Genomic DNA, 13663 nt, shown 5'->3' with positions numbered 1-13663 from the left:
TACAGAAAACCAGGATCTAGTAACAGAAAATTTTTACTCCAGATATATAGGATATTTAACAGTGCTCAAGAACATAATACTTATTTCTAATAGGTAATATGACTGAATAAAAGGGGACCATTACTTGAAGATTTGATAGCACATTGGTTGTCTATTGTTTTTTTGTATGTGTGTGTTTTTGTATTGTTTTTTTTTTTATTTTATATTTTAATTTTTTGTTTTGTTTTTGTTTTTGTAAAATGATCAGTCTTCCGGGAATATTGCTTTTTCATAATACTGCTAAAAAACAGGATTTTGTACCTACAGAGATAATTTCATGTCAGAGAAATTTGATATTGCGCTCTCTGGACAAAAATAGAGAAGTATTCATTATTTTCCGAGGACTGAATTTATATTTCTATTGTGTAATACTTGTAAACAGGAGGCGATATTTTGACCATGGACTTTTTTTGTTAAAAAAAAGAAATATTTGAGGAATTGGATATTGGTAATCTCTTAAGTAAAATTTGGTAGTGTTTATCATTAGTTCTCTTGGAATAGATTTGTGTATTGCCATTTTTCAAAACTAACAGAAACTAGGAATTTTAAACAGGAAGTTTGCTTTACATCAGAATTAACAGACAATGGTAATTTGTAGGTAAAATTTAATGCTGTTCATTATTTCGCTAAAAAGCATGAGAAATATCTACCAAAGGATGTAAAATTACAATCAATCAATCAGTCCACAGGGATAAATGTTGCAAAGTGTTATTGCATAATAATTCCTAAGTCTTTTTAAAAGGAGAGTTTGTCCTTTAAGAAGATAAAATCTGGTTGATATTTGATTTTTGGTAATATATACCAATGGGTGTTTAAAATTCTACATGTACAGAAATATGGACAAAATAATGGGTTAAAAAATAGCTTGTGTTATCTATATCTGAAGTGTCTATAACAGTTCATGACATTGTCAGGTAAGTGTAATTTAATTTTGTCATTAATATGTATAGTTATACATGTAATGTGGTCATGAATCTATTGTAAATTGCTAATTGGATTATCACACATTTTATGTTCCAGGTGGAAAAAGGAATAATTTGTTTTTGTAAATAATCAATAGTTTTCCACTTTAGTACAATGGCTTTTTCTAATTTTTTTATTTTTGTAGACAGTAATGTCTTTGAGGTAGGGAAAAAAATAGATTTTGAATCATAGTTATTCGATATAGAATGTAAAATGTATTGGAATAGATCAATATGTTCATTGGGGAGGACTGAACTTTTTATGTTGTAGACTGTTAATTATGAGGTAGGGAAAAAGAGATTTTGACTCAATGCCATTAGATGTGGAAATTAAAATGTATTGAAATACTAAAATACACATTTGCTTCATGCTTTAGCTCAATACCTGTTCATTGAAAAGAACTTTTTATTATGTAGACCGTTCTGTCTTTGAGGTAGTGAAAAAATAGTTTTTGACTTTTTGCCATTAGGTGTGGCAGTTAAAATGTATTGGAAAACTGAAGTGCACTTTATCTTCATGCTTTAGTTCAATTTGTCCATTTGAAAGGATTTAACGTGATTTTATATACTGTCTCCAAGGCTTGAATAAGATAAATTTTGACCGACTTTTAACCATTGATTTTTATAAAGCAAGATGTATAGGAATAACAAAGCATGCATTTCCTTAAATTATAGCAATATTTGCTAATATTTATCTATAAAACTAAATGATTTATTTGGTTCTAATTTTAGTGAAAGCCATTTCACATGATCAACCATTAATTTTATGACCTATTATTTACTTTGATACTGCACAATTCGTGTTCAAAATTTCATTTTTTACAGGAAGTGGATCGTCTGAGTTTAATAGCACTGGGAGCGAGATTCGTGCGACACAATGCAACGATCTAACTGTGCAGGATGTGATTCAGGAAGGTAAAGACTTTATTGCTTATTATGGGGTGCAACATACCACGGGGAGACTTGTTATTGTCTTAATTTTATCACAAAGTAGGACCATTCAATGAACGGATGTGGGTAAGTGTTGAGGAGATGACATTTTCCTGTCCATATAGAGAATAAATGTGAGACATGATCAGATGGAGCCGTTATGGGGAAGAGGACACTTAACTCAAAAACAAGAGTAATAATGGAACAATGAACTTATGTTGATCAATTGCACTTAGTCAATGCCACACAGATTGTTACTAGTACAATAAGTCTTACTGTTCTTGCAAATAATATGAAAGGAGTGTCTGTGACATCCTAAATGTTTAAGGAGTCTTGGAAGTCATTCATAGTTCTGTTGGTCCATACAAATGTAACAATGTGGTGGCATCAACTAGGTTGTTATTTCAGTTCAAGTAGCACCTGTCTCTCATTGGGAAAGCTTTAAGGAGGTAGACCTAAGGTAAGGGACATAACTCTTGAAATCGGTGATATGTTTGTATCATATTTAATTTCACCAAAGCCTTTCAAGCTTTCATTTGAAACAGAATGAAATCAGTCCACTGATGCCTACATAAGTTTGATGTAAATTGCTGAATACAAATGGTCCATTGATTTATAAGAGTAGTGTCCCTTACCCTAGGTCTACCTCCTTAAATCATGCTAGTAGATATTTCAACAGTCACTAATCAGTCTCAAAATGTAGCACAAGACAAATGGCTGTGACCATTTGATCCTCAGTAAGGCTTTATCCATTTTTTTAGAATCGGTACTCACAAGCTACAGTGTAGTTTCATATACATGTAGAGGAATACAGTAAAAAGCAATTGACCAAGTCTTTAATCATTTAGAATTTTACTTGAGAGAGTAATTAAGGGAACCAAGGTTATAGCGGTAATCAAAAGAATGCAATCCAGGGACAAAGACCAGACATGGAAAACAGACATACACAACAAAGAACATAAAGTAACTAAAATCATACATACAAAGTAACAAAAGCAAATGAGCAACTCGGACTCCACTAAAAACTGGGAGCATGGACCAGGTGCACTGGTAGGGTAATCGTCCTCTGCTTTTCTAGAAACACCCGCTGAGCTGCTCATAAAAAGTCAAGTTCGGGGAAGACAAACGAAAGAAAAACCATGACCCGTTGAATAAATCAGTTTTCATGGTGCAGATGGATACACCATAACGATCCACGAGTTCATGATGACGACCATAAAATTTCGGTAGTGATGACTTCAATCTTGTATTGACATAACCTAGTTCCAGAAGCCTATTTGTTAGAGTTCTAGCGCGATACAAAAAGTCTGCATAGTAGTGAGAGATGAGAATTGAGATTTTTTCCCCCATTCTATGTGTTAATTTTTTTTTTTTTGCAATTTAGACATGTGACTAGATTTATTTCTTGTAATATAAATACAAAATACCAATTTTCATTAAGAAGGGTGCACTATATTAGGAAAGGGCAATGTCATGCCTGCAGAGGTATAACATAAGGGTAAATATTTCTTGCAAGTTTCCATTTTGTTGGCCACTTCTTAACAATTGCAGATATGTTCATTTTTGAATTGAAAAATACTATTAATAAGAGGGGTAAGATGGGATCAGACATAGATAAATGTTTAAACTAGGATGATATCCCCGTATTTGTTTTCCTTCCTTTATTGTGGCCAATATACCATTTGTTTGGCTTCTTCTTGGAACACAATGATGGTTTATTTAGTTTGAAACAGTGTTACAAAAAAGGAGGTGATGACAGGTTCAAGCTTACATGAAATAATTTCAGATAACGCACCCATAATTGTTTGTTCTTCCTTATTGTGGCTTATAATTGCTGTTTGGTCTTCCTAATTGTGGCTTATTACTGCATCTTTACTGTTGGAAATGGAATTTAATTTGAATAACTTTTTTTTTTATTGGGAGGGGGAGGGAAGGGCTAAGATGAATGTAAACATTGTAAAGTTCATCTTCCTTATTGTGGCCAATTATTTCACTTCCTCATGGTTTATATACATGTAGTAGTTAAAGTTCTATTTACTTTAAAGGTCACCAAAATTACTCTGTTGATATTTCTGGACTTGTATTTGCATTTCATGCACATAAGTAGTAAAGTTTGTTGATATTTTGAGGTCATAAATTAGGATCTCTGCATTGATTTGTTACTCTTTAAATCTACAGGGGGCAAAAGGAACAAGATACTGTTATAAACTTCATTTCGACAATTTCAAAAAAAAGTAATATCTAAGTAATGGTTTTCTAGAAAATTATGGTGACTTTTACACACTTGTTTAAGTGAAACTGATGTCATGTAACATATAACACTTCTTGTTTTGTCGTGTTTAGTCACGATTATTAATTTCTATCACATCATTTGTACCAAGATTTTTTCTGTCTCTTACTAGAAAAGTTATTCTTTGGTGTTACACAATAGTCGTAAATTAGATAATTTTTTATTCAATTGAAAAGACCTTGGGAAACATGAAAAAGTTTATTTCACTTACAAGTATCAGTGAGAATTTTAAATTAAATATGAAGAGATACATGAAATTGTACATGTAGGTGTCAGTAAAATGTTTTAGAACATTAACTGCAGGTATGTGGGTTGGTAACATTTTTTTTTTTCAAAATCCAGGAGGTAGAAATATTCAAGTGTTTAGATCAGTAGGTACATCTTGATTCTCATCGTTTGGTTTGGCTTAATGATTCAAACTTAGCTGAGATTAGGAGACAGTGATATTTGTGTAAATAGGTGTTAATTTGTCAAAAAAAATATGTTTTTCTACTTTCAAGATTTTTCAGTCTTAGTAAAATAAAAAGACAATGTGCATTCTTTCAAATATAAGTTTGTAGTTGTATAGTTATACATTGTTTACTGACAGTGTTTCTTACCGCTACTTCATTGGAATTCTTTATAGCGCATGATGGTGTTTGGAGAATAGAGATTGTCTTCTGTTAATTAAATTACAATTACCCGATTAACTGCCTCATGTACTTTACTGGACAATTGAGAAGGAGATATTATATAAAGAGAGATAGAGAGTTTAATCTACGGAACCTCTCACACCTAAGGCAGTTCATCAGGTGATTGTCATTTAACCCCCAAACACTGAATATCATCCTTGTATGGGACTTAGGTGTCACAATTGTTCCTGTTATGAATTTTACATCACAATGTTGTTATTTGTATTTGTAGAGTATGAAACAAGAAGCCAGACTAGTTTATTGGAATCAGAGTCTGTATACTTACCTGTCGACACCAGACCAATGACAGCACCTGCCGTATCAAACTCTTCACCCATCTCAAATTTTCAGCAAGTTCTCAAACGCGACCCTCGTCCAGCCACTAGTGCTGACAATCGCTATGAGGCATATGATAGGAGAGTGGTCAAACCATTAAATCAGGATTTCAAAACAAAGCCAAATTTTCAAGTGTCACCACCACTACAATCAGGAAATGAGCCAGCGTTAATGACAAAACGTTCCACTCCCCCAATCGCACAAGCACAAGATTATGATACAAGTCAGGAAGTATCGCAAATAGAGGATATTATTGCACCCCCTCTTCCAGAGGATGTTGTTCCTGAGGAGGAATTAGCTAATATAAAAGACAAAGTTCAAAGGAGAAATAGGACAGGTTCAGGGTCATTGAAACGAACTTCCTCAAAAGAAAAATCAAGACCACAATCATCTTCGAAAAGAACCTCGTCTGTTAAAACCCCCGATTCATCTGGTTCTAAAAATAGTGCAATACCTGTTTCACGGAGTACAAATTTATGTCGTACACAGTCTGATTATATTCCAGGGAGATATGCACACAATTCTAGAAAAAGTGGTGATTCTGTAGACAAAAGTGATAAGTCAAAATCTAGAACAAGAGAAACAAGAAATAGTGTTCGTGATTCTGGATTCTTGTCTCGGCCAGTTAGTGATGCTCTAGAGGAATACACACCAGAAGGTAATAGAAATGGTACTGAATAATTGCTTTAACTGCATCCAAGAACATATCTTGATTCCAATAGAAAAAAAAAAGATTTTTACATTAGGAATTTTCTCTTATTAGTTCTTAGACTTCTATTTTTTTTAACCACAATTGAATGAAATGAATGTCATGAATAAGTCAGACAATTGTAGTTTTTATCAATCCAAGTGGGTAATTACAAATAGTTAGATTTGTTTTGAATTTTTATGTTCAGTTCTTAAAGGTGGAAGGACAAATTTGAATGCTGTTCAGTATGAAGAGTTCATCAAGTCACAAAAAAAGAAGAGATATAAGCAAAAGAAGAAGGGTGAGAAACCTTCTACAGGGGTTAGGACTTAAAAACTTTCCATATTTTTCTTAGAAGGTGTTTTGGGGCTTGGTTGTAAAATTGTACATTGTATTTAGTTTTTATTTTTACTTTACCTCAGTGGTGTTATGTACTACTGTATGTACTAATATTGGCAAGTCAAGGGGGGGGGGGGGGGTCCAGGGGTTCAAAATAACAAATCATAAAATACATGGATCTGAATTTGAGATTTGGGGTATTTCAATAAGAAATTAATAATGTTGTTTTGGAGTTTTTAAGTTGTTCTGAACACAGGATACCCCTGGTTTCAATCTAAATCTTGAATAGTTTACTTACAATTATGAAATTTGATCAGACAGGGAATATCAATAATGTTTATGTTGGAACATTGAAAAAAGAGATAATATGATACATGTATACTTTCCCCTGTCCAAGACATTTAAGTCTTGTCTGACGATCAATGCCCTTTAAAAACTATATGTAGTATATGAAAAATTACACATAGAAGACTGAAATGAAAAATATATATTTTTAAGACCGCATTATATTCACCTTATTGTTACTATGTTGTAGAATGTTAATTTGTACTACATATGACCTACTACCCAGATAGTTGTAGTAAAATAAGTCACCCTTACGGCATATCATGACATTCTGTATTGTAAAAACCCAAGATCTTTTATTTTTTGCAATTATTATCCTAACAATCTTTGTCATGCTTAATGGTCTAGAACTTTTTCCATTGTGCATGTACATGTACATTGTATGTATGACAAAAACATTCTAATATGCATATTAATCTGATTGTTGAAAAATTTTGTCAATTTATTCCTTCACCTACAATCTTATAGGGTAGTTTCCTGCAAGTTTCTCTTTTTTTTCAGTTTAAGACTTTCATGAACATAATCATGACCTTTTTGACTGCTATTCCTTAAATTTACTGCATATGTAGGCCATGGGTTTGTTCTAGCTTTTGACCTTGTTGTTTACATTAACAATGAATGTGTTTGTTTACCAAGTCTACAGCATTTAAATGATTATCATATGGGCCTTTTAATCAGGTGATAATGGTTCCACTCTGAATCATTATAGTGCATGTAAACTTATTATGTAGCTAAGTAGGGGGGGCATTTTAATTTTGTATGTGTTTTTGAGGTTTTAGGTTTTAGTGCTTAAACATTGCCATAATTAATTCATGATGTCATAAGTGTGTTAGCTATTGGAAATACCAGAATACAATTTTTAAAAAGATGGAGATCAAACTATTCAAAGATATTGATCATGTAAACTGAAAAAAATGTTCTTGCTGTCTTTTTTTTCCACAGTTTTTGTGATCAATTTAATTTTGTAATTTTTAAATTTGCATTCTATACTAAATTGTATTATAATGTTCACAGGAAAGATACATGGCAGATTACCTTCCATGCCAGGTGTCTTAATATGGAAATATCACAATTTACAGTATTTCTGTTACACTTAATATTTACCTATTTCAAAGTACTGTAAATGTAGTAATTTTTGCCATGTCCTTATTTTCTCTATTTACACAGTGGAAAGATAATCATGAAAAATAGTATCTGTGAAATTCATTTGCAACTCTTTGAACAGCTGACTTTTTTAAAACAGCAAAAATTGATACCCCCAAATATGTTCAAATGACAGAATCTGCAAAAATTAATACATTTATGTATTTGGACCTGTAAATCTGATTAAGTTGTTTCAGTAAATAGGGTGTTGTGTTTGTAAGGTGATCCTTGGGTAGTTTTATACAAGAAGGCGACTTAATACACCAGGTGATACATGTAGTTATAGCAATAAGAATTATTTGGAGTATTAAGTTTTGTTTATCACAGTAAACTTACATGTACACCCTGTATTGAATTCATTAACTGGTTTAGACTTGTTTAAGATTAACTTAGAACTACCATGTCATGTACACTACTATCAACACAAATTTTAATTTCTCCACTCTTCTCAGTGGAGATATTTTGAGTCGAGTCACAGTATCTCGGCTTATAAAAATACTGTCAGGCTTGCAGATATGCCAATGATTACTGTATAAGTTCATTTAAAATTTTGTAGCTCTGGCTGGTTGTCAGAAATTTATATGACAAAGACTACATGTGCATGTATTTTTGATACAAGAAGTTGATCTATTTATATATTTTCCTTGCATAAATTTACTAAAAAAATGTTTGTCTATATTGTGTACATGTTATAAGAATTGTAAAAACATGAGAGTGATATTTTGTATGGCTTTGGTACATGTACATGTAGTTGATAGGGTTTTGATTTGTGAATGCCTCTTTTATTGGAGGTACAATGTACGTGTACACCTACACACACATGTACATTGATTGAAAAGGGTGGGGCTAATATCAAATCCATCCAAAAGGGAAGGGTGTCCTCCCAAAACCATCTTTAGGGAACGCTAAGTACATTAATATAGCTTATACATGTACATGTATATACATGTAGGATAGCTCAAGAACATGTATGTAATTTTTGTAACTGATTGTAGAATGCTATGCAACAAAGCTTGCTACCCCTCTTCAAGAAATCTGCCACTAGTTTAACTGTTTTCTCTTAATGACCATAAACTGACAAAGGCCACAACCTGTCATATTAAAAGCACTCCTGAATGTTATAAATCATATCAGTCAATATTTAAATGGCTATTTTAAGATTGCGCACTAAATGATCGTTCAGGTTTTGAAGGAAGACAAAGACACATGTCATGGTTGTAAATAATTCATACATGTTGTGTTTTCACTTTTGATAATTGAAAGTCACCTGATCATACAAATTTATACAAAATGTATGTTGTGTATATTTAGTACAAATTGTGGGTAGGGTTTTTGTATTTTTGACTCCAATGCCAAAATGTCAAAATTGAAAATACCTTGTACCTGTTACAATTACACTAGGATTAAAAAAATATTGAAACTCTGCATAAAAATGCAATTACTGCTAATTAAGTTTTTACTTGTTCATTGGAAAGTGTAACTAAGTAACCAACTTTCCTGGGGGAAATTTCACTTGCCCATGTTGATTGAAAAGTAAGAAGTCTGAAAAAAGTGTTTCAAATATGAACATTTTTTTTTAAATTAAAAACTACTTCATGTATTTATCTACAATAGAAAAACAAGTCTCATAATTTTGTATGTTATTTTGTAAAAAAAAAAAAAAGACGAAAACTGAAAAGAAATATATTCTATGTACTGCAAAAAAAAAAATTTAATTTAACAACATTTTTTACAACTTCTTCAGCTATTTGTGACAAAAAGGAAATTTTGTTGAAGGGATGAAAATAGATCTGTTCCAAAATGGTGGGATTATGCATTTGAAACACCTTCAATATTCAATGTCAGTGCAATTCAAACTGTCAGAATTTAGAGGTTCATTGTACAAGTACATGCACAAATGTATATTATCACACTTCAAAGTTGAGTCTTGTCCAAAATCAATTAAAATGGAAATTTAAACCATTAAAATATGCATGTAGGTTATGGTCATATGGCCATAATCTTATTTGGTATTTAATGAGCTAGTTTATATAGCCATCCTACAGGGTTAAATCACTAAATCCCCACTCTATAGGTGTAACAAGATTGTTTACTAACAACCTCGAGTTGATAGGCACTAGGAATCTACACCATTTTGAAATGTAAATTTCAAGCATGGGAAATCTATTTCGCATTGAGATGTAAATTTCAACTTGTACCTCGTAATTGGATTCAAAATCATGAGACACAAAGGTAACTTGTCTGCTTTGAAATCAAGTTGAATGTTTTGCTTGTAAAATTTGATAAATTATTCATCGACAGATTGTTATTGAACATATTTACAGTATATTTGGGCTATGGTACAACCTTTTTAAGGTTGTAAAAAGACCGACATTATATCAATATTGTTTTAGTGAATGGTAGCAAGTGTATAAAGGGTCGACTTTAGCATTTTGAAAAAAAAAAAAAACTTACAAAATACATGTATTGATTTTTCAATGAACTGGATGCACGTAGTTGTACAAATACAAGTATATACATTTGTATATGTACATGTATGTGTGTTCAACTGAAGTCATTGTCACAGACCATACAGCAGCTTATACATTATGTATATTTAAAACTTTGTTCTGGTTGGCCGGATTTTTCCTGATATTTTACTACACAGGAAAATCTGCAATTCAGTGCATGCTTTCAATGCTTCATTTTTTATGCAGTCCAAGTGACTTGCTTTAATTGTTTTTTTGTTTTTTTGGGGGGTTTTTTGTTTTTTGTTTGTTTGTTTGGTTGGTTTTTTTTTTGGTTCCAGTTGCAATACATGTACATGTATATTATGTAAACCCCTACATAAGGATTGGGTGGTACATGCATATTGGAATTACTTTGTCTGTTTATCATTCCATCCATTCATCTACTTTTCATTGCAATTATCTCAGCTACCATGGGTGGATTTATTTCAAATTTAGTGTATGGCTTAATGTTAATTGGTCATACATTGTAGGCAAAGTCAGTTGCTGTAGAACGCATGAAACATGTTGTTTCCGTCATTGCCCTCTTGCCTGACTCAGTTGGAAGGCCAAGAGTCAGAATTGTGTGTTTGAATGGATAACATGCTTTCATACTTGCCATTCCTTTTTGTGAACAAACAAATATCAGCTTGTTGGTCTTGTATAATGCAGGCTCTTTTTGATTCTCAAATGCTCTCATTGTCATATCCTTCAAATATCTGCCAATGGACAGTCAATTAATCAATCCAAAACCTCATCCTCTTTGTTGATATGGCAGAACTTGTACATTGATTAACTTTTCATTTAATCCTGTTCATGTAATTTCAGAACACAAAGCAGCAATAGTTATTCAGAAGAGGTGGAGAGGACACTGGACACGACAACACCATCCTGAGGCTGTGTCGGTCAGAAAAGAAATGAGGGCGAAGAGAGCCGAGGATCATATCATTATTCTCAGGGCAGAATTAGATAAGTAAGTAGTGCAGGGTACCATCAAAACATGCCCTTTTTGGGGAAGTGTTGGGGATAGACAGGCAGGTGGTATATTGCAAAATAATCCTCTAAATATGCCCTTTTTGGAGTGTTGGTCAGACAAGTTGGTGAGACAGGGTACAAAAATCCTCAAAACAAACCCTTTTTGGAGTGTTAAAGTCAGACAGTTTTGCGGAACAAGGTATCATAGTCCTGAAAACATGCCCTATTTATTTTTAGCTGTGGAGTTATGTAATTAAGTAGAAACTCAATATCATAATCCAAAATAAAATTGCATGTACAAAACTTACATAGTGTTCATGTTACAGAGTGGACTTCATGACAAATTCAATTATTTTTTGCTGACATATTCCAGTATACTACTGTCTGTCTGTCTGTCTGTCAACAAGTTTATGGATAATCAGAATCAAAAGTATCGAGAGATTTAAATCAGTTGTAAGGGTAATATTCACATGTAATGTGTTTATCATAATTTTCTGTCTGTATTCAGTTTCAGTATTTTAACTTTTCTAACAAATGTTTGTAATATTCTAATCAAGTATTTAATCAGTGGCCATTGATTAACAAAATATATATACATTGATAATAAACTTCCTGTATTTACTAATTAAGGTTAAATTATCCTTTTGAAATTTGGTGAATATTACCTTATTCATTTTAATTTGATATTTTCCTTAGAGATATAACATTACATTGATATTAAATTCTAGATAATAACAGCATTTGACTTTGTGCTGCATTAAAAATCTGAGTATTGAGCTTTGGAACATGTCATGTGAAAACTATCTTGTGATATATGATGAAGTAATATTAAACCAGAACCATTCTAATATTTGATAAAAGCCGTAATTTGTGCCTTCATTAAATGCAATTAGTTTACAAAGAGTTTATGATTGGCAAAATGAGATTTCAAAGTATATCCATGCTTTACATTATAAGAATTGGATTCTATATCAGTATGACATTTCTAAGGTGCCCAAGGCCAAAATATATACATTAAACCAGATTGGTCAAAAGTTATCAATATGATGTACTTAATCTGCCCACATCTACATGAACAGAAAACTAGGGCATTTTCTTGTGATATGCCATGATAAAAAAAACATGAAATTTTAACACCACAACAATCCATGTTTCTGCACAAAGTTCCTGTAAATGAATAATATTTTTATATTCCTGTTGGAAGAATCAGTCCTATTTGTTTTTCCAGAAATTGTGTCCCTTTATTTTTTTTTCCTGTTGGAAGAATCAGTCTTATTTGTTTTTCCAGAAGTTGTGTCCCTTTATTTTTATATTCCTGTTGGAAGAATCAATCCTATTTGTTTTTCCAGGAGTTGTGTTCCTTTATTTTTATATTTGTGTTGGGGGAATCAGTCCTATTTGTTTTTCCAGGAGTTGTGTCCCTTTATTTTTATGTTCCTGTTGAAAGAATCAGTCCTATCTGTTATTCCAGGAGTGTGTCCCTTTTTTATTAAGAAAAAAAATGTATGCGGGTTATATGAGATCAATAGATAATGTGCATGTATAGGCATTAATATAGAATGCTTTTTATTTTACACATATATTTTTTTTTAATGTCTGTTAAGATTTGCTGATAAACGAAGTGTTAAAGTGCAAAAGAAATCTATAAATGTGGTCCCCATTAATGCACTATATACTCCATGTAACTGGATTAAATCTGTGCATATTGAACTACATTTTAATAGAAGCGAAATAGGACAATGATGTCATCAATAAATGTTTTTTTATGGTAATAGATGTTTGTATGTTTACTCTATTGTTGTTCTTTGATCGAGTGCACTTGACTTTCTTGTGGAATGACGCAGAATGTGCATTAAAGTGCATGTTATCAAATATCTGTGAATCAAAAATCTATAAGTGTAAATTTAAGTTGTAAATGCTGGCAATATTAATTCTGTGCACTTAATGCTTGATCACAATTTGGATTCATAACATGTTATATTTCCATTTATGTGTTTGAATATGCCCTAATTTCTATATTGGCAGTATTTCAGCCATTTTGAATATTAATTGCAGACAAAATTTTTCTGGAGAAAAAATTAATGATCATAATCTTTCTTTTTCAGACAAAGAAAATTATATGAAGAGGAAAAACACCAAAGAGTGTTGCAACTTGAGGCATTACGATATCTCTGGAAAGAGGTACTAAATTTGTGCTATAAGAAATGTTCTAAAACAGAGGCGTAGCACCTAAATCATGATTGACACTGCAGGGTTAATGAATACATATGTTTGAACTTGTTTTAATTAGTTACTGAGTAAAATACCCAGTTTTATAAATTTTTTGACAAGAATTTTAGGCACTGAATGACATACCTACAAAAATTATTGGTACTGCTGCAGCAGAACCTGCCATACCAGGCTATGCCCCTGTAAAACCAACCATACTATTTATTGCTTAGTTAGACAGTGAAACATGT

General features: G+C 32.0%; 1 protein-coding gene across 14 annotated transcripts in view; it reads left to right on the top strand.

The window, feature by feature from the left end:
* LOC148614027 (uncharacterized) overlaps window positions 1-13663 on the top strand; it is a 92979-nt gene that overhangs the window by 60229 nt on the left and 19087 nt on the right. For 11 of the 14 annotated variants that reach the window (XR_015923548.1, XR_015923549.1, XM_088587783.1 and 8 more), the window contains 5 exons: window positions 1827-1916; window positions 5125-5886; window positions 6125-6217; window positions 11058-11202; window positions 13310-13385. Coding sequence is in view for 12 of the 14 variants with exons in the window: in XM_088587783.1 (XP_088443909.1) it covers window positions 1827-1916; window positions 5125-5886; window positions 6125-6217; window positions 11058-11202; window positions 13310-13385 (1166 nt within the window). In the remaining 2 variants the exon portion in view is untranslated. The remainder of the gene's footprint in view (window positions 1-1826; window positions 1917-5124; window positions 5887-6124; window positions 6218-11057; window positions 11203-13309; window positions 13386-13663) is intronic. The other 3 variants (XM_088587787.1, XM_088587785.1, XM_088587780.1) reach the window with 1 other exon arrangement.

This window comes from Perna viridis, chromosome 6 (assembly GCF_037379345.1).
Source record: "Perna viridis isolate PV_CMFRI_1.1 ecotype Kerala chromosome 6, ASM3737934v1, whole genome shotgun sequence".
NCBI lineage: Eukaryota > Metazoa > Mollusca > Bivalvia > Mytilida > Mytilidae > Perna > Perna viridis.
This window is presented reverse-complemented; position numbering and strand designations above follow the sequence as displayed.